The 23,106-nt window shown below is 47.1% G+C and overlaps 7 protein-coding genes across 7 annotated transcripts; 4 read left to right on the top strand and 3 right to left on the bottom strand.

The window, feature by feature from the left end:
* Window positions 1–414: 414 nt before the first annotated feature.
* N7487_000730 (sterol desaturase family protein) lies at window positions 415–1,462 on the top strand (the record flags this gene model as incomplete). The annotated part of the gene is made up of 3 exons (XM_056868478.1): window positions 415–641; window positions 706–1,211; window positions 1,272–1,462. 3 exons carry the CDS (start codon window positions 415–417, stop codon window positions 1,460–1,462), a joined length of 924 nt encoding a protein of 307 aa, XP_056733262.1.
* Window positions 1,463–1,732: 270 nt separating this feature from the next.
* On the bottom strand, window positions 1,733–3,989 carry N7487_000729 (transcription factor domain-containing protein; the record flags this gene model as incomplete). The annotated part of the gene is made up of 5 exons (XM_056868477.1): window positions 1,733–2,037; window positions 2,094–2,380; window positions 2,448–3,589; window positions 3,644–3,698; window positions 3,769–3,989. The coding sequence occupies 5 exons, from the start codon at window positions 3,987–3,989 to the stop codon at window positions 1,733–1,735; spliced, it is 2,010 nt and encodes a 669-aa protein (XP_056733261.1).
* Window positions 3,990–5,845: 1,856 nt separating this feature from the next.
* Window positions 5,846–7,785, top strand: N7487_000728 (uncharacterized protein; the record flags this gene model as incomplete). The annotated part of the gene is made up of 2 exons (XM_056868476.1): window positions 5,846–5,896; window positions 5,965–7,785. 2 exons carry the CDS (start codon window positions 5,846–5,848, stop codon window positions 7,783–7,785), a joined length of 1,872 nt encoding a protein of 623 aa, XP_056733260.1.
* A 1,182-nt stretch (window positions 7,786–8,967) lies between these two features.
* Window positions 8,968–10,480, bottom strand: N7487_000727 (aldehyde dehydrogenase family protein; the record flags this gene model as incomplete). Its single annotated transcript, XM_056868475.1, has 3 exons — window positions 8,968–10,046; window positions 10,103–10,157; window positions 10,214–10,480. 3 exons carry the CDS (start codon window positions 10,478–10,480, stop codon window positions 8,968–8,970), a joined length of 1,401 nt encoding a protein of 466 aa, XP_056733259.1.
* A 395-nt stretch (window positions 10,481–10,875) lies between these two features.
* N7487_000726 (alcohol dehydrogenase) lies at window positions 10,876–11,545 on the top strand (the record flags this gene model as incomplete). Its single annotated transcript, XM_056868474.1, has 2 exons — window positions 10,876–10,936; window positions 11,004–11,545. The coding sequence occupies 2 exons, from the start codon at window positions 10,876–10,878 to the stop codon at window positions 11,543–11,545; spliced, it is 603 nt and encodes a 200-aa protein (XP_056733258.1).
* Window positions 11,546–12,238: 693 nt separating this feature from the next.
* On the bottom strand, window positions 12,239–16,422 carry N7487_000725 (uncharacterized protein; the record flags this gene model as incomplete). Its single annotated transcript, XM_056868473.1, has 8 exons — window positions 12,239–12,336; window positions 12,395–12,500; window positions 12,567–13,115; window positions 13,169–13,395; window positions 13,452–13,740; window positions 13,800–13,916; window positions 13,996–14,124; window positions 14,254–16,422. 8 exons carry the CDS (start codon window positions 16,420–16,422, stop codon window positions 12,239–12,241), a joined length of 3,684 nt encoding a protein of 1,227 aa, XP_056733257.1.
* Window positions 16,423–17,238: 816 nt separating this feature from the next.
* N7487_000724 (uncharacterized protein) lies at window positions 17,239–22,560 on the top strand (the record flags this gene model as incomplete). Its single annotated transcript, XM_056868472.1, has 1 exon — window positions 17,239–22,560. One exon carries the CDS (start codon window positions 17,239–17,241, stop codon window positions 22,558–22,560), a length of 5,322 nt encoding a protein of 1,773 aa, XP_056733256.1.
* Window positions 22,561–23,106: the final 546 nt, after the last annotated feature.

Below are 23,106 nucleotides of genomic sequence, written 5' to 3'. Positions count from 1 at the left end.
TTTTGAATAGCCCAGGGTCGATTGATATAGCCATGAGCTATTACATACAATCAATCTCGACAACTCTTTCGCATTCATTAGGAATTTAATAGCGAAGAAATGCAGATAAATTAATATGTTCAACTAGGTATCTTCATTCCTGGAATAGTTTGTTGACCCACCGATATCCACGCGTGGTATTAAGTGGGTCACTGCGTGCAAGTGATCAGGCCATGTAGGGATTTCCCGTGTGGGTATTGGCCGTGTGGGTATTCCCCGATCCGAAGCCAACATGCCATGTAGGTATTCTTCGAGTAGGTAATTGCCATGTAGGTATACCCCTTTGTAGGTATTGTCCATATATAAGAGAAGAGAAATGGCCTCGTATCTACCGCTGAGCGAGTCGTTCAAGGGACATAACACATTTATCCAACAATGGATATTTTCCTGGACGTTCTGGATACATTGATCCTCGATCGGTGCTATGCATTACTATCACCAGACCCAGCAGCAACCTTCAACAATGATACTCTCTCCACCGCAAATTTGAATCGCCATGTCCGGGTTTATTACCCTATGCAGCCCTCAAAATGGGCAGAGGCAAGCCTTTGGAAGAGAGATGACATTGCTAGACAAGCATTGTCATTATACTTGATCACATGGTAAGTCCTTTCGTCCAAAGAAAAGTATCCCGGTATCTGATGCAGGTCTCGATATACGCAACAGGCTTTTCGCAATGATCATGTACCTCCTCGGTAGCCTCCTACTATACCACACACTGTTCGACAAAAGATTACTCCAACACCCGCGCTTCCTCCCAAATCAAATCAAACTCGAGATCAACCAAGGCATCTCTGCGATTCCCGTAATGGCCCTCCTCACTGTCCCCTTCTTCCTAGCAGAGATCCGGGGATGGTCAAAGCTATATGATTTCACCAGCGACTCTCCATTCTCCGGATACACCTTACTGCAATATCCATTATTTATCTGCTTCACAGACAGTGGGATTTACTGGATCCACCGTGCTCTACATCACCCGCTCATCTACCGTTGGCTTCACAAACCACACCATAAATGGGCTGTACCGACGCCGTTCGCCAGTTATGCGTTTCATCCATTGGATGGATGGTCGCAGAGTTTGCCATACCATATCTACCCGTTCATTTTCCCTTTGCAGAAAGGTGCATACCTAGGGCTATTTATGTTTGTTACTATTTGGACAGTACTGATCCGTGAGTGCTTTCTGATACCCATTGAATCGATAGAATGATGGCTTACATTAATTCTTACAGATGATGCCGAGTACATGCCGGCATCGGCGATAATTAACGGCGCGTCTTGTCACACAATGCATCACCTGCACTTCAACTATAATTATGGGCAGTTTACAACGGCGTGGGATCGTATCGGAGGAACATACCGGAAACCTAAGGGTGATAGTTTCATGGAAAGCCAGCAGAAACTTGGGGACAAGCGTGATTGAGATGGACATATAAGGAAGACGTATTTTGTATTTAAATGTACTATAATAAATAGTATAATAATGGGGCCGTCTCTGTTCTTGACGAAGTCATCATTGGACTCAAGATCATATTAACCAAGATAATAATACAATGTAGTATTAGATGTATCTTTTGCTCTCAAGTGTCGTACCGAAGGAACAAACTAATTAGCCGCAAATTGCACCATACGTTCGGCGACAAACGGATTTTCCATGTGCAACATTAGACTATATTGTATTTATATTCAAAATCTATGGGGTACTTTGGTGACACCATTGAATGAATTCATTCAAATTCCCCAAGTCATCGGTAGCAGTGTTATCCATATACCGAAGGCTGACATCAGATCTGCCAGTAGCATCCAGCGTGGCATTCAATAACCACCAAAGCTCCTGAGCGTGTTTCGGATATCCAAGGTGAAGTAATTGATCCTTATTTAGGAGACCAATAACAGAATCCCATATGCGCTTCCAATTACCAGACGCACAGCGTATTCTATCGAGTGATAGATATCTTAATAACCCGGCTCTCGCTTGGAAGGCGAGGGAGTTAATGGCTATTTTGATGCCGTTAGCAATTAAATCAATTCTTTAGTTTCGGTAATAAACATACCATAAATCAGAATCAGAAGATGCTCCACCGATACCGAAAGACCCCATGGTATTGGGTCATTATTTTTAGGAGTTTCTAGTAACTGCGTGACCACATCTTTCAGGGGAGGGAGTGGGAGCTCTGTCGAGTGCGACATGGCAATTTTGCTGAAAGAAGATGCGTTTTCGGCTTCCCATAACCCGGCACTCCAAGGGAAATGACAGTCCATCTCAAATACCGATATTGATGGATTGTTTTTGAAGCACACTGTGAGGAATCCATCCGCCAGGAAGACCCAACACGCGATTCTTGGAGCTTGTTAGCGACGCATCCTGAAAGAAAAGAAAATATGATAAAGAACGGGATATAAATTACCGTATACACACTTCCTCTGCCACTAAATTTTTCCAAGTTCTCTCATCGCAAACGGTGGGAGCGGTTCCTCGCTTGAGCTGGAAAATCCCCAGGGATCGTATGGTGGACACTAAACATGGATGTCGGACGATGCGAATGCGACGTCGTGTTTGCATATTGTCTTGTCCAAACTGAAGCATCTCAATAATAAGAGCACTCTGTAGTAGCTGTACAGTTGATAATAGATGTGACTGATCTTTCGGTGAAGCGAGTGTCGATAGGTCCGCAATTTTCCGAAATATATACTCTTCTGCGACATCGAAGAGACCAGAGGGTAGGGCTCCTCCATCCAATGGAATGGTATATGTGGCACCGGATAAAAATATCGAGAGTAAAAGAGGATTGGAAATGTTTCCTGGATCGAAGGTTGGAAAATGCACCACGGGTAAATGCCAGTGAAGAGAGTGGAAGAACGCAGAGATAGAAGCAGAAATATTGGAAACCACCAGCAGAGTAGAAAGTTCCATAAAATCAAGGGCGTTTAGCGTCCCTGTACTTCCCAGCCCCATTGACTTTGAAGTATCGACCAACTCTGTCATGATCTCGGATAGTTGGCTGGAAAGCTTTGAAGGGAAGAGTGTATCAGGGCTGAACTGAAGTAGATAATCATCTGTGAAAGAGGGTAGAGTCGATGGTATTTGGAAAGGGAAATTTGTAAGTTGAAAGTCGCTACCAAAAGTCGACATGGGATCAGTGGGAACGAGCGCATCTTCGATATGGGAATTGAGTGTTTCAAGGTTTCTTCGAACAGAACATTTCGCCGTCTCCCCGATCGCCAGCCTGTCCCTTTGAAAAGATGGATTGGCAAAATGTTGAAGGAAAGAAAATGATCCACCATCTGTCGGGGTGACTCGGGGTGTGGTTATAGAGGGTGAGACTGAGGCTACCGCAGAGCAACTGGAATCCCGGGAAGATGTCTCTTGGGCCACGAAAGTGCATTGTCGTCCAAGAGAGCGACAGCGAGAGCATGGTAGATTCCTATCGCAAGATGCTTTGGCAAAGAAACATAGCTCACAGGACTGCCTTTTTCTGCCTGGTTTGGCTGCAGGAGGTGGAGGTTGGTTGAACTTTTTTGCACAGGTTTTGATATGTCTTCGAGTAACCTCACTTTTAAAACATTAGATAATGTGTTCATTATTTAACGATACTTTACATACGGCTTTAGGAATGCTTTGCTGCACAAAGGGCAGCTGGAAGAGAGCTGCTGTGTATCTGGAAGGTGGTCAGCCTATTCATAAATTTTTAAATCGAGATCATCCGACCTTACGAGTCGCTTCATGACGAATTAAATGGGTCTTCCTCTGGTAGGATTTTTCGCATAGTGTACATTGGAACATGGTATCCAGAACAGCCTTTGTTGTCGCAATCGCCGAGGAAGAAAAAGAAAGGAAAGGAAGGGGTGGGCACGGAGGTCAGCGCGTGGACAAATTCTATCCGTGCGTGGCCGCATCTTTCACAAATTGGCAGATTAATTGTAAAGTCGCAAAAATTCGGAGTTTCCATTTCAACAGGCGATTTTATTATTGTCTTAGATGAGAATGTCAGATAGCAACAGAAGTGAGCAACAGAGGTGAACAATGACTACGGAGTAAATCGATCAAAATTTGTCATTTATGCGGGCAATTTAGGACCGAGTACTCCAGGGTATGGAGTACAGCCATAATGCTTCAACATACCATTGAACACAAATGGGGCTGGCTTTACGGCGTAGACCATGCTATGATATGCAGAGGCTGCAAGGGTAATTGATAAACCGTACTAACAATGCTGCATACGATGAGGTTGCTAATGAAACTCTTCCTCCTGGCGGGCCGGGCCACTGGAGAAAGATTGCTGATCTTGGATTTATGATAAATAGTTCGAACGTGGGAACTTCTTTAGTTCTTGTGTTTGATATCTACGACATTTGTGATGATATTTGAAAAGTTGTGGATACCCATGAAGTCCGGATGCTCAGGAGCAGGGGTTCCTTGAGCGCGAGTTCCTGGTTCCCAGTTATTTCCCCAACACCATTGAAAGTAAAAGTAAGCTGAATTTTTGAGACCCATCTAAGCGACTGGGGGCAAATTAACGGAACTTTCCGAACCCCTGGCGTGCACGGAACTTATGTGCATCGAATTCGATCATTTGTGGAGCTATACAAACTCTTTGAAATTTAAGGTATCATATCGACTAGTCAAGAAAGCATGTTTCGCTCGAGGACACAATGCATTGCAAATGCATAATATCGATCTGTACGGAGTACTCCGTACATGCACTGATAATTTTTGCGTAGATCTGCTTGAGGAAATACACAGACTTATGAAGACGCCGGGACAAAGCCGAGACTCGCAGGCAATCATGCACGCCAGACTGTAGATCACACTCCACATGCGGAAACAGAAATTGTGGGGCTCATAAGATCGAAAGAGATCGAAAAAGGCGGTGGGGTTCGCATCTCTAGCGCAGCCAAGGAGATCAAGCCCCCCAAGGGTTAATGAACCATGGGGTAGTGCGGAATTCAGATCCTAAATTTCAATGCTGGTGCAATACTTCGGTGTCCGCGGATGCGATGCAGTGTTAATAGGGAGTACAGAACATTGTTTTTGTCTTGGAAGGAAAAAGTGAATAGGACTTGATTGGCTTCAAATTAATTTAGAGATGCGGCGTACCTGAATAGAGACCCCTGCACTCCGAGAACCGGGGTTCTGCATTGAGTAGGAGGCGCATGATGACTAGTCTATTGGTGTTACGGGGGGTCTCGAATTTAATGAACTAGCTTTTTGCTGGTCCGATTTAGGATTATTCGGCTTATTTCGCTGGATAGCCCTATATTGAAACTCATACCTTGCATGGAGTAGCCCCTGAACTGAGATATCAACACAAAGAACTGCTTGAGATACGCCGTGCATATGGGCTTGTGTGGCGGGACTAGTTCGGGCTAGGCCCCGGGAAGCAATCAAATAAGGCGCTAATTGCATTAGCGGCCCGGGAGTGAAGTGATAGGTCTACCATAAGGTTTGAATATCAGGTTTGCTTCATTGACCAACTTGTCAAAATCGAGTAAAATGAGGAGTAGGCGACCAATCAGAAAGTTATCTACAAGCAAAATGGGCTGGCCTGGTCTTGTGCCTCCTACTTGGCGTTCTTTTTTGGGCTAGGCAATGGCTTGTGATGTAGATCGACGTTTCCTCCCCTATTTTAAGATTGCTATAATGAGGCTACCTGATGGGTTGTCACATATAAGGCTGCCTGTCTCTCTCATTTATTCCTGTTCTTCATCTCTTCGTTGTTGGTTTTTTGACCTATCACTCGTTTTTGCTGGTATCATTCAGCGTCCATTCTTTATTTCACTCTGAATATACTTCCAACCCGCAACGATGAAGCAATCTATGCTTACTTCTCTTGTGGCTCTCGCAGCATCATGCTCGGTAAGCAAGGCCACAGTTCATTGTCGTGGTAATTAGGCATGAAGCTAACAGATTATCCTATTGTATAGGGAGTCCAAGCTGCTGATGGCTTGATCAACGTGCCCGTTAATCTTTGCGCAGCCATCCTCGGAGAGGCTGAATGCGAGCAGAAGGCAGCCACCGTTGATGGTTTGATCAGCGTGCCTGTTAATGCTTGTGCCGCAGTCCTTGGAAGAGCCAAGTGCGAACAAATTTCTTTGTCTTCCCGGAGCCTGAGTGGTGGCCTGGTCAATGTGCCCGTTAATCTTTGTGCAGCCATCCTTGGAGAGGCTGAATGCGAGCAGAAGACAGCCACCGTTGATGGTTTGATTAGCGTCCCTGTCGATGCGTGTGTTGCAGTCCTTGGAAGGGCCACATGCGAGCAGGTTTCTTTGTCTTCCAGGAGCCTCGGCGGTGGCCTGATCAACGTTCCAGTCAATCTCTGCGCAGCTATTCTTGGAGAGGCCGAATGCAACCAAAAGGCAGTCACCGGCGATGGCTTGGTCAATGTGCCCGTTAACGCGTGTGCTGCGGTTCTTGGAAAGGCCAAGTGTGACCAGGTCGCTTCCACTTCCACTTCCAGCGGCGGTGACGGCGACGGTGGCCAGGTCGCTTCCACTTCCAGTGGCGGTGGCGGTGGCCTGATCAATGTTCCCGTCAATGTTTGCGCCGCTATCCTCGGAGAGGCTGAGTGCAAGCAGAAGGCAACCACCGCTGATGGCTTGGTTAACGTGCCCGTTAACGCCTGTGCTGCAGTCCTTGGAAAGGCTAAATGCGACCAGGTCGCTTCCACCGGTACTGGAACCGGCACTGGCACTGGCACCGGCAGCGACAGCGGAAGCGGTAGCGGCAGCAGTGGCGATGAGAGCCTGATTAATGTGCCCGTTGGACTCTGCGCAGCTATCCTTGGAGAGGCCGAGTGCAAGCAGAAGACAGCCACTAGCGGTGGCTTGATCAACGTCCCTGTCAACGCATGCCTGGCTGTCCTTGGAAAAGCCAAGTGTGATCAGGCCTCTTCCACTTCCGGCGGCGGCGAGGGTGCCCTCATCAATGTGCCGGTCAACGTCTGTCTTGCTGTCCTTGGTGAGGCTCACTGCCAACAGAGCTCTGAGTCTAATGGTGGTCTGATTAACATCCCCGTCAACCTGTGTCTGGCCGTTCTGGGCGAGGTTGACTGCCAAGATTCATCGTCTGCCCCTCCCCCGGCCACTACCACCCCCGTTGTCGTTGTGCCAGGCGAGACTACCACCCCTGCCGTCGTTGTTCCAGGCGAGACCACTACCCCCGCCATCATTGTGCCAGGCAAGAGTACCATCCCCGGTGTTGTTGTTCCATGCGAGACCACTACCCCTGCCGTCGTTGTGCCAGGAGAGACTGCCACCCCTGCCGTCGTTGTGCCTGGAAAGACTACCGTCCCCGGTGTCGTTGTGCCAGGAGAGACTGCCACCCCTGTCATTGTTCCGGGCGAGTCTTCCGTCCCCGTTGTTATTCCAGGCGAGTCTTCCATCCCTGCTTGGACTGGCCCTGCAGGACCTGGCTCTGTGCCCTCTTATGGCGGTGCCTCCGCTTCGGTTCCTACCTACACCCATGTTCCTTCCGTCACCGTGGGACGCCCAACCCCCACCGGCGCTTGGACCCGTGTCACTCCTACCTTCACTAATGTCGCCACTGTCTGCAATGCTGCCTGCCAAGCGTCCAAGGCTTCTACCGGCCTCGTGGCTCACACTTCTCCTGCTTACGCTCCCGGCGGCAACAAGCCCAACGCTACCCCCAGCCCCAGCATCCTTCCCTTCAACGCTGCCGGTCGGGCGACTTTGTCCGGGTTTGCCGTTGTGTTCGGAGCCATCTGCGCTGTTGCCATGCAGATCTAAGTGGTGATCTAAGTTTAGATACCATTCAAGGCGGTACTTGGTGGCGACAATTGGGATCGCTCAGTGTGCAGATTTATGGTTCCTGTCGCGTTGGACATAACAGTCCGTCTTTCGTTTTTCCCCTTCTATGTTCAATGGTTTAAATCAGCACGAGTTAATATAATTATACGATATACGTCTCAATTTAGCCTCCTATTCTGACATCTAAGGTTGCCTATCTGTATATGAAGCAAGTATCGTACGTACCCAATTCTATTCCGAAGTTTTACACCAAATGCTGTAAATGGGTCGACCCGCAACCAACAAACGGGTCAGTCAACTCCACTCCTTAAACTCAAACCTCGCGGCTATATCAATTAAGCCCATATGCGCATGTACGTACATACATCACCAATTCCGACGGAAAATGCTGATATGATTCAAGGCAACTCGCTTTGATATTTTAAAATATTTCCTTTTTACGCGTAAAGTAAGAAAAAGAGGGACTGAAAAATTAGGTGAAAATGTCAAAAAATCCTCTGACCCGGGATCGAACCAGGGACCTCAAGATAACAAGTTCCTTGCAGAACAGGGCAATTACAGTCTTGCGCTCTTCCAGCTGAGCTATCAGAGGAGATTATTGGAAAGCTGCCCAGTTTAAGAACCCATAAGTCAAACTGCAGAACAACCTACATTTGAAATATGAAATCTGCAAGGTCAACTTGAGTCCCATGTTGAATATCTAAGGATGAGTCATACAATCTTACCAATTCATCATCACCCTAATAACGTGATATTTGGATTCTTTATGTCTTGAAAGCAGCGTGACCCAAACCACTGTCGTAAGAGAACCTCATGATCATTCAGCATCCTTTCTAAAGGCTCGTATGCATCGCCCCTACAAACTTTGACCTTTTCCTAAACTAAATTTCTATGCTTTCTTCTAAGAGACGTCTTTTGTGGGTCGTTGCAAGATATTTGGATTATCCTGACGAATTTTGAGAGAGAGACTTTGACGAGAAGCTGACTAGAAAACATATTGTTTAGTATTTTCCCCTTCTTTGGAAATACTCCTAGAAAGTTGTATATTGCTTTGGTTGACTAAGAAGGAACATTCGACAGATGGACCTATGTGTAAGTTGAAGCAGGCTCTTTTTACTTATTTGGAATCACGGCATCTCCGTTGTGAGGACTGTGGACAGTTTACTTGCACAGCTGAATTATCTGCGTGTGAGAGTACGACATCAAGCCCTGGTTTCCCCACTCGCCCCCAATACCACTCTGCTTCCAGCCAGAGCAGTAGCCGTATGGGTTGGGGGCTTCGGCGCTATTGATCCATACTGTTCCAGCCTCAATTTTCCGCGCAATCCGCTCCGCATTGCCAACATCATTGGCCCACACGCAGGCCCCTAACCCAGTACATGTCCTATTGACCCTTGGGATCACTTCATCCTCAGTAGACCACATCATCAGTGGAATGATAGGACCGAACTGCTCCATTTGGACGATGCGAGAATCATCTGGTGGTCTGTCCACAACAATAGGTGCGATGAAGAGTCCTGGCTGCTCGTCGTCGTCATTTCCCCCACAAAGAAAAGTGTAGTTGTTTTCTTTGCAATCAGCGATGAGATCCTTGACTACCTTATACTGTGACCCATTTTGGACGGGACTAAACAGAGGTGACTGGTCATCAGAAGGGTCGATTTTGATGTTCTTCACTGCCTCCACAAAAGTGTCCCGGAATTCTTGGAAAATAGCCTCATGCACATAAACCCTTTTCGTAGCAACGCACATTTGGCCCGAATGGAAAAAGGATCCCGTAGCAACCTTACCAGCAACGTGTTTGACATCAATATCGGGGCAGACCACACTTGCATCGTTTCCACCGAGTTCGAGTGTCACTAGTTTCAGAGTCTTGGCCGCGCTTTCAGCTACTTTTTTCCCAGTCGCAATGGACCCGGTAAAACTAATCTTGTCGATGCCTGGATGAATGGAAATGAGTCTTCCCATTTCGCTATCTCCGTTGAGTGCCTGGACTAGACCCCGCGGAAGCACGGACGTCGCAAGCTCAACGAATTTCAAAGCGGCACATGGGGTGAATGGTGACGGTTTGATGATGACCGAATTTCCCATGACGAGGGCTGCAGAAATTTTGCCAGCGGCTAAGACGAGCGGAAAGTTCCATGGGCAAATCGCACCCACCACTCCTATAGGATGATGGGTAGACATGATCTTGAGGGTCTCGGTTTCGTGATCCACTTTATCAGGCAATGACTGAGACGCTACAATAGTAAGCTTTCCTGGCTAAGAAATATTTCTGAATGTAGATTTGCAATACCATTAAACCTGATGAACGCTAAAGTATCATCAATCTCCATGTTTGTGAGGGTATTCTGGGAAGTTTATTAGCAATCTTTTCGATAATCACAATATGGAGGGGATTTGTTACGGATTTTCCGGTCTCCCCTGCTAGAGGAGGCTGTACTTCATCTCTTCGATGTTCTAGTTCATCGGCTAGTTTGAATAGGTACTTCTGTCTTTCCCCGATAGACAAGAGCTTCCATGATTCAAACGACACCCTTGCAGCCTCCACTGCGTCATTAAGGTCCGTCTCATGTCCGACTGTCACCTCGCAGAGGACATTATGTGTCCTGGGGTTCGTGACTGTTGCAAAATCTCCGGACCGGCGCTCCGAGTTGATAATATTGTAGAACATTTCGAGATCTCAGAAAAAGGCAAAGTCTCAACCTCAGAGCCGAATAAAGATGAAAGCCGAATAAAGTATAAAATGCCGGGTGAATAGTAGGTCAACAAGCTTCTCCCACATTTGTGACGGGATTTCTACATCATTTTACCCCGAATCGGATATTAGGTGAGGGCGGGCCGACTTTGGAGGCTTCGGATATAAACAAAAATAGGTTCTATAATTAGTGGAGGAGCTGACGTCGAGACTATGTCGAGGGATACCGAGAGGAAAATATGCCCGAGAGGCTTGAACAGTACGCTGAGATGGGCCCCTGAATTAAATATAGGTTTGTCGTTGGAGGTCAAACATTCCGATTATGAAATAATTACCGTTGCTAATTATCCATGTTAAATCTCCAAGTTACGATGAGATCCAGTTCAGGACAAAGAGTGTCATCGTATCAGGTGGCTTCAGTCCTTGAAAAATGTAAGGAAATCTGTTTCCTCGGTGAGGGTTGATGAATATTGTCACTGACAAATTGCTCTTCAGCAAGGTCCGAATTTCTATTTTGAGACACAAAAACTCGCGATCCCAACCAACAATCACCAAGAGGTTCTCGTTGAATTAGATGTTACTGGATTTTGTGGAACCGATCTTTCACTTGCACACAGCTATCTTGGTCCATGCCAGACGATTCTAGGCCACGAGGGCGTAGGCCGGATCTCCGCCGTAGGCTCTTCGTGCCCAAGCGAGGCAGCTAGGGTAGGCTGTCTGGTCGGTGCTGGCTGGATTCGTGATGCATGTGGATCCTGCCGCGTATGTGACAGCGATATAAAAGATAAGATACGACGTCTAGAGCAGGTTCTCGGTGGACGTAATGTGCCGGGTACCCTGGTCAGGTATACCGTCATACCGGAAAGGTATATCACGCCTCTGCCCGATGGAGTCCCTAGTGAGATGTTGGCGCCAGTGATGTGTGCCGGTGTTACGGGTTATGAGGCACTCAAGGTGGCAAACATCGCAACAGGTTCGTGGGTTGGTATTGCTGGCGCTGCAGGTGAAGTGGGATCGTTGGCATTATCAGATGTAAAGTAGATGGGCTACCGACCTATCATGATTGACGGAGGAGAGTAGCAAAGATCTCTGTGCATGGATGTAGTAGTAGAGGCCTATTTGGACTTCGAAAAAGAGGACAACATGAGGAGTGCCGTGCTGCTGAAAACGGAGGGCAGGCTTTGTTCTGCGATTATCGTGTGCGCTGGAGCTGCATCGGCCTACGAACAGGCCTTGAATTGTCTGGATTACCACGGGACAGTGGTCGCCGTAAGTATTCCTCCGCCTCCTTAAAATATATCTCTTCATCCCATCTCTTTGATCTACTATGGAATTTGGATCATTGGGAGCATCGCGGGCGATCGCGTGGATATTGCAGAGGCTGCAGAATTAGTTCGCAAAGAGGTAGTGTAACCAAGGGTCACAAAAATTGGCATTCACGAGCTAGACAACTATGCTGGATGTGTGAATGAACTGGATGGGAAGCTTGTTGTGCGGCTAGGCCCAAAGGTTGGGTGAAGATATTTTGTGAGTTGCATGTTAGGGCTTCATGTTCATCGATTGGCGAACAAATAAATTGTTTTAAGCTTGAGAAGCTTACTGAATAACTTATCCGAATGATACTGACTTGGTATTAGGTGCAGAAAAGTCTCTTAAAAAAAGCGTACTCCATTTTTTACCTCCTTGAGTTTTGACTTCTTCCACCATCCTCCAATGACTGTGCTAAATAGAACTTCACGTAGTCGCTACCACCAAGGCCCCCAAATTCTTCAATGCCCTAGCATTAAAAGCGACAACAATAAAAAAGCCAGAGATCGCAATAGAAACCCCAACTTCATGAAATCATCAGAATATGTAAAGGTGTCATAGTCATAGCGGTGAGGGTCTTACATATTATCGGAAATATCCACCATCCCTGATAGCTAACATTACCACCCTCATGTGGAAAGTCTGACACGTCCAATGCAAACAGGCTGGTCAAGAAGGACGCAGGGAGCTATAGGCAGATCAATACCGGGTTACGAACAGATCAATTAATCAATATCACTAGTGTGTCACTTACAAAGAGGATGGTGACCACTGTGAACACCATGACTGTATCACCTTGTATCGCAGTGTCTTCGCTTTGTTTTCGTGTATACTCCGCTTCGAAAATATTGGCTTGTTTTTGTTTCAAGTCCAAAAGAGTTGAGAGAGACCGTTTGACCGTTTCAGTTTGTTGAATCATTTCCTCAATCTCAGCCTTGATCTCAGACGGATTGAAACCACCCGAAATTTCACCATAGTCATTTTCCGGCTGCAAAGCTTGCTGCCAGACGTTTTCCTGGTCTTGGGCCACCTTTTTCAACATATTGAGCTCTTCGTGTATATCTTTGACCTCTTTTAAGAGCTTAGTCTCCTCTAAGATTCCCAAATGAGGATTCGCATTGTGCTGTTCATGCGTTTGATCTCTCCCTTCTTGATTCCCGTTTTCCTGATCTCCGTTGGTAAGTGGTTTTTGTGGTTTCCGCCATGCTTTGAACCAGTTTTTCCATTTTGGATCGCTTTTCTCGTATTCTTTCGGTAAGAGGGATTTTTTGAACGCCTCGAACAGCTCTGTCTCTTGTGTTGTCTGGATTCAATTAGCTTATATTCGTCCCATTAGAGCCCCCCCTTTATTCTTACCACTTTCACGATGGTTTCTCGGAAGACACCCAAGGGTGATACATTCCTACCAGAAACGGCGATATCGTTCTTTCTGAACAAGCCTGTGGCTGTATTGAGAATCAAGTGCATCAGAAAGTGGACTGTCACAGATGAGACATGCTCCTGTGCCCTAAGTGCAGCCAAGACTCGATCAAAGAAAACGCTCTCCACCCCCCTGGTGCTGCCGTTGTGCTTGTAATGATGGTCTCTTTTCATGAAAATGTCAGCTCAAGGTTGCAAATTGGCCGTTCTATACACATACTATCGTCAAGGATCCATAGCCATAATTGGTCCACAATCAAGATATTAGTTGGGTTATTTATTGGGTATGGATTTGGGTTGCCGTAACAGCGCGAGAGGACTTGGTCTGTATCTCGTTCCATAGTGTCACTGAGAGAGACATGATAAAATTGATCGAGTGTCATAGACTCATGTGAGGTATTGCCCATGTCAAAAGACTGGCCATTCCTTTGCTGATCCTCGTTGACTTCAGCAGTTTGTCGTTGTTGGGGCAACATATCCGACCATTTCTGCCAAAATATAAAGGGCATCTGCATAGAGCTCATTAGCACAATATTCAATCCGAAGATTGATGTCTGTTACGACTGACGAAGAGAGCAATCTTCCTGATAGAGCCTGCCCCTTGCCCATCGGCATTAGCTTTGAGGCCCGCGTCACCAGCTTCCACAGCTAAAAGATCACTAAATGCTGCTGAATTGGGAGTCCTCTTAAATAAATCCGTTAGAAAAAATTTCATAGACGAAGCGAGGCTTTTAGCTTATCTTAAAGTATTTATTTCAACTCACCATTATAACAGATTTCGGATTCATGTACCGTTTTCCTATTCCACCAGCACGAACTTCTGTACCACTTTGCCGAACAAAAGCAGACAAGGAGCGGGAGTTTTTCTTCTCAAAAATCTTGTGAACGAGATTCTAATAGAAATTAGCCCGGGTCTTCAAACAAAGAAACAAATGGGGTATACCTCAATGTGCGTGATCTATCAAAAACCTAGTCTTCAGCATAAAGTTATGACTTCACATAGAAACATTGAAAACACTCACGTTGTTCACGGGGATATGAATCCATCGAATGCTCGGTGTCATGGGCTTAGGTTTATGTCTAAGCTCTCCCTCAAGAATGTCCTTTTCGAGGTCTTTAATATAGTGATACTCTATTTTGTTCATTATGACTTCTGGTCCTTTGTTGTCAACAATATCAGCAATGAGACTCCGCTGGACTCGAAACTTGAATGGTCTTTCTTGATAATTCCAAAAGTCAATTATCTCTCCACGTATCTCCCCTGTGTCGTCTTCAGATCGATATCGACCAATGGGTGTATGGTCAACCACCTGAGCTTGACGATGCGTCATGCGTGGAGGATTTTCAAGAATATTTTCGATCATCTTGTATTGCAGGCGCTCACGTAAAGGAATATTATGAGATGGCAAAGAATCCATAATACGATTGCATTGGCGGTATTCATCGGCGGTTAGGTAACCTCGCCTTGTAAGAAAGTGGAAAGCCACAGTGGGAAAGCCAAGAGCAATGGCCTGGTATAAAGCAGTGAGCCCGGGCCTGATCGAGCCCTCCGAAAGGAATGTATTTCTGACCCGTGTAAGCTCAATGACCCGCACCCATAATACATCAAGAACAGATCCTAGAATTTGAACAATATCAGGTGATTCAAACCGAGTAACAAGCTCCAAGAACACCTGAAAGTTCACCTCTGATTTTGAAAAGGATACTGTATCGTTCAGTATCTTCTCAGATAAAGTTTTCCACAGCCATATCTTGGTTTCGTGGTGACTCCTGGTGTCTCCTGCTGCCGCAAGTGAAATCAAGGTTTGTTTGTCACTGTTGTCATCGCTGTCTCCTTCGTCCACGTCCATTCTTAGAGATTTGCTTTTAAGAATGGCATCCAAGATATAATCAGAGCTAGGCTCATGTTGTTCTGAGGAAAGGTGATTCAGCAGGACAGACAACAATTGTTGATGTCCATGCTTAGCTGCCAGATAGAGTGAAATAGGCTGTGCGTGTCCTGTCGCCTCGAGGACCTTCTCCATAACATGGACACTTCCGCCGAGTGCGGCAACATTGACCCACGATCTTGCCTCTCTTTCTAAGTCGAGAATAACCCAACGTGTCAAACAGAGATCCAAAAGTCCGTCGAGACCATTTGATAAAGCAAAAAAGGTAACTGCGGCTCGATTTTTCTTTTCCAAGTTTTCGTCGGAGGATTCGTCGCGTTCACGCTCGTTGTCTCTGATCCAATCAGACAAGACCTCAATTATTGGTCCCAGTTTACTTTTGGGGGATAGATACGGTTCAAAGTCTGCAGGATCCTGAGGGGAATGTACTTCTGTCCTCAACAGCCGGAGCACAATTTCGTGTCGATTGTGAGACGTTCCTGATACAGCAAGTTCCAAAGGCGTTTTTCCCCACGCATCTTGTGCAACCATCATCTGTCTTTGAAGTCGGTGGAATACTTCTTCCGAGATGTTTAATGGCCGATCAAGAATTGCATCAATGATATTGGTATTCCCAGCCTCACAAGCACGGTGTAACACATTTTGCTCGTCAACATCCCGAGAAGTAATGTTCACATCATTATGAAGTAACCATTTCGCAATGGCAAGATGCTTTCCTTTGATAGCAAGGTCAAGTGCTGAATCTTGATTCATATCGCGATCGGTGGTGTTTGATCCTTGGTCCACCAAGTACCTCAGGGTTCTGAAGCTTCCAAAATTGGCAGCATGGAGGAAAGCAGTCATCTTGTCGAGATTTCGGCTCTCGAGAAGTCCAGCTCTTCCTAAGATAGTTTCTTTCTCAAAGATTTCTTTGACAGCATCCAGGCGCCCATACTTAGCTGCACTAAGGAAGGCAGTATCTCCATTGATATCCCGTGCATTGATATCCGCACCATACTCACGCAAACACTTCAGGAGACCTGAATGCCCAGATTCAGCAGCGAGAACAAATGCGGTGCGCTTCTCAACATCTCGAGCAGCCACGCTAGCTCCTTGTTTAAGTAAATACCAAAGGACGTCTCCATGTCCCTCTTCAGCGGCTAGATGTAAGGCGGTCTTCCCATCCTTGGTACGTGTCTCCAGTAGATGAGTTTCCAGTTGATCGGGGCCCAGCCGACGAGCAATCGATTGCATTTTCTCATGTTCCCCCTTTCCAGCAGCAGTTAACCACTTCTTTTCATCGTCTTCCATATAATTTTCCATTGGAACGACTAACTAAATGCAAATGTGTCGATAAGATGCGTAGGCTAGTTGGTTATAGAAAATTTGGTACCTGAACATCTACAGGTGAACAGTGGTGAATAATATATAGCACTCAAGTGCTCGAGGGCCATTCGAAGCCCCCTCTTCTCTTAGCGCCCATGGGCAAAGGATACATTTCAAGTGGTTGGACATGAGCGCCTGGAATTTCGGCCCAAATGCACACATGCCTGGCTGGCCTAGGATTAAAAGTACAGTTTGCGCTGTCTAGTTCGTAGGTCGGCAGCTACAGTTCCCATGGGCCAATCATTCGTCATGGTTGGCGGCATCATGATTGGACTGGAATTCACGGGCTGTGTGCAGATAAGCTGCAGATCACGTCAAAACCACGAGGAACCTAGCCTCCTTCTTCCCTAGTTATCGCCCTGTCGAGCTCACAATTCTTGACCCCGGTCGCGCGATTGCAAGGCAGCGCTGACTTGTGTTGGATGCCTGAGGCATCACCATGTGATAGAACCCATAGTAGATAGTACACCTGCTCTCTCTCCCCCTTTCTCTCTCCTCGGTCTGTCCAACTCAATACATACAGTCTTTTCTCTATGAGTACACTCGCACTGTATTAGGTTATGAGTCCTTTCTTTTGCTAGCTGGACCACTAGCAACTCTTTCTCTGAAGCCATTTTCATCTGGAGACTTTTGACGATCCGACCCCACTGTGGATCCACCTTGTGAGTGGTACACTCGGATCCAGCCAATAACATCCAGGAAATCCTTCGAGACCCCGCCGGCAAAAGCTCCGTTTAGCTTTACAACCCAATCATGGCCGACGTCGCGACCGGAAATGTGGGGGACACCAACCCGCAATTTCACGACATATCGGCAAACCCGATTGATCCCAATGAAGTCCCATCCTTGAACAATCCGATTCAATTCGCACAGGATGATAGTGATAGTGAGGATGAGGATAACAAGCCGTCCCATCAGGGACATGGTCTGCCAGCGATTGCAATGACCAAAATTCAGAAAGTTCGGACACTGGAGCACAATGACACCGACCCGAGTGGTTGGAAACAGGCATTAGCGTACCAGTTGATCCCATACGCCTTGGAATGGTTACTAGATAGTGACGTTCCTCGACCTCCAAAGTCGCATGCTTCATTCGAAAGATGGAAGTACTGGTCTCGCTTGGTTGCAAGCTGGATGTACAACCAAATCGATGTGACACTGCAAAATAAACTACGCAACTTGTCAAAGATGCCTAAGTATGCTGATCATCTGTACGATGAACTTACGGCCATGACACAGGGTAGTGACCGGATGCAAACGGCGTTCCTCGAGATGCGCAAGTTCGACAAGATGAAACGTTCCGACTACAACTCGGCAAGCGAGTACATCGAGGAATACCAGCGTCAGTACCACGTACTTGCTAGATTCAAAGCAGCACCACACCCAGCACACGGATTGTCACAAGTTCTCCAAAATCTTGAACTGGAAGTCAAGAAGGTCCAGTTCATTAGGGAGGAAGTCGCAAGTCTGGAACCCAAGAAACTCAACCTCGACAAGGTCGAGGAGTACTGGAGAGCACTGCAAGCAGCGGCAGACATGGAAGGTGTCACTAATGCTACGTACAACAATAACAATGCCGGCCGAGGCCGAGGTAATGGAAGAGGTGGTCGTGGTGGTAACCGAGGTGGCCGAGGCGGTCACAACAACGATCACAATGACGACAATACCCAACCAACCAGAGACATCAATGCTATCGACGACGACACGGCAGCAACTACGAAGAAGAAGAAAAGGAAGCTTCGCAAGCAGCCTGCCGATGGCAAAGACATTCATGAATACGCAAAAGAAATGCGTAATGGCACACAAAAGGATGACAATACCATGTGCTCATTCTGCGGTTTTGGACCACACAATGCAAAGAGATGTGCCTACCTCAGCGACAACCCACCATCATCATGGGAGCCATCAGGTAACCTGTGGGCCTATTCAAAGGCTATCCAGAAAGCCCAACGTCAAGACGGACAGAACAATATGGTCGTCGCAGCTGCCAATTCGGTTGACAGGAAGAACGATTGGTTGTTAGACACTGGTTCTGACAAGACATTGACACATGATCTCGAGGACTTTCACACGTACCAGCTGGATCACCCTGACACTGCCTATGCGTACAAGGATTACTCTGGCAACAGAGTCGTTACACTAGGCCATGGCGAAGTCATTGTGAGAACAGCCTTACCAGGACTAGATGGAAAGACATACTCGTTCATGACAACTGGTTACTACACTCCTGGGGGACACGGCAAGCTGTTTGGCATGCAAAAGCTTCTCGAAGAGCAAGACATCTCTTATGACACGCGTACCAAACATCTCACAAATGGAAGGGGTGACATCCTAGGGTATGCGGACACGTCAACTGGTGTTCCGTACCTAGTCAGTCCAAAGGACGACGATGACCCCAATGAGATCAAAACAGACACAGATGACGATGATGAGATCGGATTTGTGAACAAAGTGACTGCGTATGAGATCCACCGACGTCTCGGACATGCTGGAAAAGCACGAATTGCTTCTACACTGCAACATGCAGAACAACTAGGTGACGATGAACAATACGGCACTGAGCATTTTGACTGTGACGCCTGTTTTCAAGGCAAATCAAAACTCAAGATCTCCCGTCAACCACAGGCAAGGGTACAGGACGTGGCATGGAAGTTTCACGTTGATACACAACCAATGAAGCCTACTGGACCGAACGGAGAGAACTACTGGCTGCCAATTGTCGACGATGCTTCTCGTTTTATTAAGGGGATCATGCTAAAGAACAAGAGTGACGCTTTTCATAAGCTTACTGCGTTCTGTGAGAAGATCAAACTACTCACTGGTAGATACCCAGGCATCTGGCGAATGGATAGCGGAACAGAGTTCAAAGAGTTCATCAAATGGGGTGAGAAACGTGGTATGACTTTCGAGGTCACACCACCGTACACTGCCGAACCAAATGGCACGGTCGAGCGATTCGGAGGACATATCAATGACATTCAAAGAACCATGATCATCGATGCCAAAATGTCGGAAGACATGTGGCCGTACGCAACTGACACAGCCATCTATATCTACAACAGACTAATCAACCCGAAGACTAAGATCTCACCACTGACGCACTGGCGTCAAGAGCTTGAAATTCCTAACCCAGAGCCTTCTTTAAAGCACCTTAAACCATGGGGAACAGCTGCATACGTTCACATTCCAAAGGCCAAGAGATCACAGGCAAGGAAAGCAGCACCTAGAGCATGGAAAGGTATGCTAGTCGGTTATGAGGGGGACGGAGGTCATGTCTACAAGGTGTGGGATCCAACCAACAAGAAACTGGTCGTGTCGCGGGATGTCGGTTTTCCACAACCTGGTGATGATGAAGATGACACGGATCTGTCGACAAAGGAACCACCTACAGATCCAAAGGACCCAGATGATGACGATACTGTCGGATTCATGCCTATCTCGTTGACACAAGGTAATGAAATCTTGAAACCAGAGGTTGAGAAACAACTGGTAGTGAGTACGTTACCGGCACAGACACCAATGCGTATGACTGTACAAACACCGGTTACGCCGTCTACAATTCATCTACCAACGATCTACGGCAGTGCGTCTACGATGCCAGAAACACCACAAAAGGCACCACCACAGAAAACAATTGCTCCACCAATAAAACAGCGCAAACTATTTCAAAGCTTTCTCCCAACTGTGCGAGAAGAGCCTATGATGACAGGCGCGAGAATCACTGAGATCACTAACCCTCCTACTGAGAGTGTTTCACAAGTTTCTGATGACATTTCACGGAGGAGAGAAGATTTCGGGAGGAGACTTCAACAACTGTCGAGCCAGGTGTCTCAGTTAGCCGAGAGTATGGATGACGTTCGTCGAGATGCGAACAATATCGAGTCAGCCATCACTGAGGAAACAGATGACGGTACTTCTCCAGTGAGACAGGAAGCGGTTTACGAATACCCATTCTCGTCTCCAATTCAACAAGCTAGTGTGTCACCAAGTCGTGAGACCACACAAGCTTCAACAAATACCCAGGTCAGTGTGTCACCGAGTCGTGAGATCACACAGACCACGCCTGCTCGACAAGCCAGTGTGTCACCAAGTCGTGAGATCACACAGGCTATCGAAACAAGTACTGAGAACACACCGGTTACCGCAAGATCAGAGATGTCGCCTAGTCGTGAGATCATCTCAATTGAATCGTCACCGGACCCCATTACCCTAGACCCAACTCCGGTCCCGCCCCTACCCCGACGATCGAGACGAGCGAACATCGGAATCGCGCCCAATCGATACCATGACCCAAAGCAGAAACACCTCGCCGTCGAGTACGAGAAACGAGAGCGAGACATTCAACGCGCAGCCAAGAGGGCGAACGCGAAGGATTCAGGCGGTAATAATATGACGGAGGGTGAGGGACAGGGGTCTGCGGGACCTAGTGCAATGTCTGCGACAGCTGATGTGTCTGCGTCAAAGATTGACATTGACGAGCCATTTCTCTACAATGGGAAGCCCCTGTATGCAAAGGACGTTGACCTGCCATCTACGTACAAACAAGCACAGAAGAGCCCTTTCTGGCCTCAATGGCTAGACGCTATGCAGAGACAACTGGGTGATCTCGTGGCTAAAGACACATGGAGTCTGATTCTTAAGCCACCAAAGGCTAAGATACTGCCAGGTCAATGGCGATTCACTGTCAAGTCCAATACCAGAGACGAAGTCTATGAATTCAAAGCACGATGGGTCGTGTGTGGAAATTTCCAAGATAAGAACGACGGGGAAACATATGCTCCTGTCGTCGCCGAGTGCATGATCAAGATCGTTTTCACACTGATTGCAGTGTATGGTCTGAAATGGAGACAGGTTGACTTCACCGCCGCATATCTCAACGCGTCGCGAGAACATGTGGAGACAGTCTACATGAGACAACCCACAGGTTTTGAGCATGCAGATGCACAAGGAGACAAGAACCAATGGGTGTGTACACTCAATCAAGCGCTCTTCGGACTACGTGACTCTGCTTTCCTATGGAACGAAGAGATGGACTGCAAACTACGTCAGATTGGCTTTCGTCCGCTGGACGATGATCCCTGCGTTTATGTCAAAGGCAAAGGCATGGGGTTGACTATCATGATGATCCATGTGGATGACTTCATCATTGCAGCGCCTACTGACAAAGAGATTGAGAACGTCGTCAACGAGCTCCGTCAACACTACGATCTGAAGGATCTTGGTGAACCGAAGCAGTATCTGAACTGTGCGCTACACAGGGATTATGACAGACGTACGATCACTATGTCACAGAAGGCCTACGTACAGAAGGTACTACGGACAGCTCAAGCCTCTGGCTGGAAGGATACACCATTACCAGCAGCATGGAGAGAAACACCAGCTGACGCAACCAACGTACTGGATGACGAAGCATTTGATCAATATCAATCCATCGTGGGTATGTTAAACTGGCTGGCAGTCAAAACCCGACCAGACATACGATTCGCAGTGACACGTTTGCAACACCGACTGGCAAACCCCACTCTCACTGACTTCGACGCAATGCAACATGTGGTGAAATATCTAAGGAGACGACCGGACATCGGAATTGTACTGGGTCGAACTGACGAGCTTCGCTTTTACGCACATGCAGATGCTTCACATGCGGACTGGGAGGATAGTAAATCGACAGAAGGATGTGTCTGGTACCTCGCCGGATCACCAGTCATGTGGTCTACGAAGAAGCAGACAATTACGGCTAATTCGACGACAGTTGCAGAATGGTGTGCACTGGATCAACCTTGCCGAGACGCAATGTGGTTGAGCAAAATTGCATATTCATTCATGCTTCCGGAGCAGCGTCCGACGGAGATCTACACTGACAACATCAATTCTCAATTGCTGATCTCGAAGAAAGGAGGAAAATCGGCGAACAGATGGCTCAATTTACGTTACTTCTTTGTCAAGGATGCAGTGGCACAAGGACACGTTGAGATTCATCGTGTGGACACTAAGAGAAATGCCGCAGACGGGTTTACTAAGGCTCTGGCAAAAGACCAATTCGAGGTTTTTACTGAGCTAATTGGCATGTGCTAAAATCCACAGGAATTTGCAGAGTTTTACTATGTACGCCGGAATTGGAGACTTTGATAGAGGGACTATGCAGGATTCTATGAGGGGGATGTTGGATGCCTGAGGCATCACCATGTGATAGAACCCATAGTAGATAGTACACCTGCTCTCTCTCCCCCTTTCTCTCTCCTCGGTCTGTCCAACTCAATACATACAGTCTTTTCTCTATGAGTACACTCGCACTGTATTAACTTGTCACTCGGGCGCCACCATATTAGCGGCGCAACTCAGGACGACTAATTAATAGTCAGCTGAATTATCATTATGGAATAAAATCAAAAATAACACAGGTAAGCACCGTCTGTGGCCTCAATGGCTATCTGAGATACCGTCAGTCCGGGCGCGCCGGCCCGAAAGATTCTCTCGCCGATTGCCTACGTGGCCACCACTGCTTGCAGACAGGTCGAATGCCGCTCACACCTAAAGGTAGGCCATATAGTGATGTGTTAGGTTGAAAAAAGGGGGGTCATAGCGGCTTCACGTACGATAAGAAACAAACCGCCCATTGGG

This window comes from Penicillium crustosum (assembly GCF_028827405.1).
Source record: "Penicillium crustosum strain IBT 35664 chromosome Unknown utg000001l_segment0_segment0, whole genome shotgun sequence".
In the NCBI taxonomy this organism is placed as follows: Eukaryota; Fungi; Ascomycota; class Eurotiomycetes; order Eurotiales; family Aspergillaceae; genus Penicillium; species Penicillium crustosum.
The sequence above is the reverse complement of the archived record's forward strand: the minus strand, read 5'-3'. Positions and strand labels throughout refer to the sequence as shown.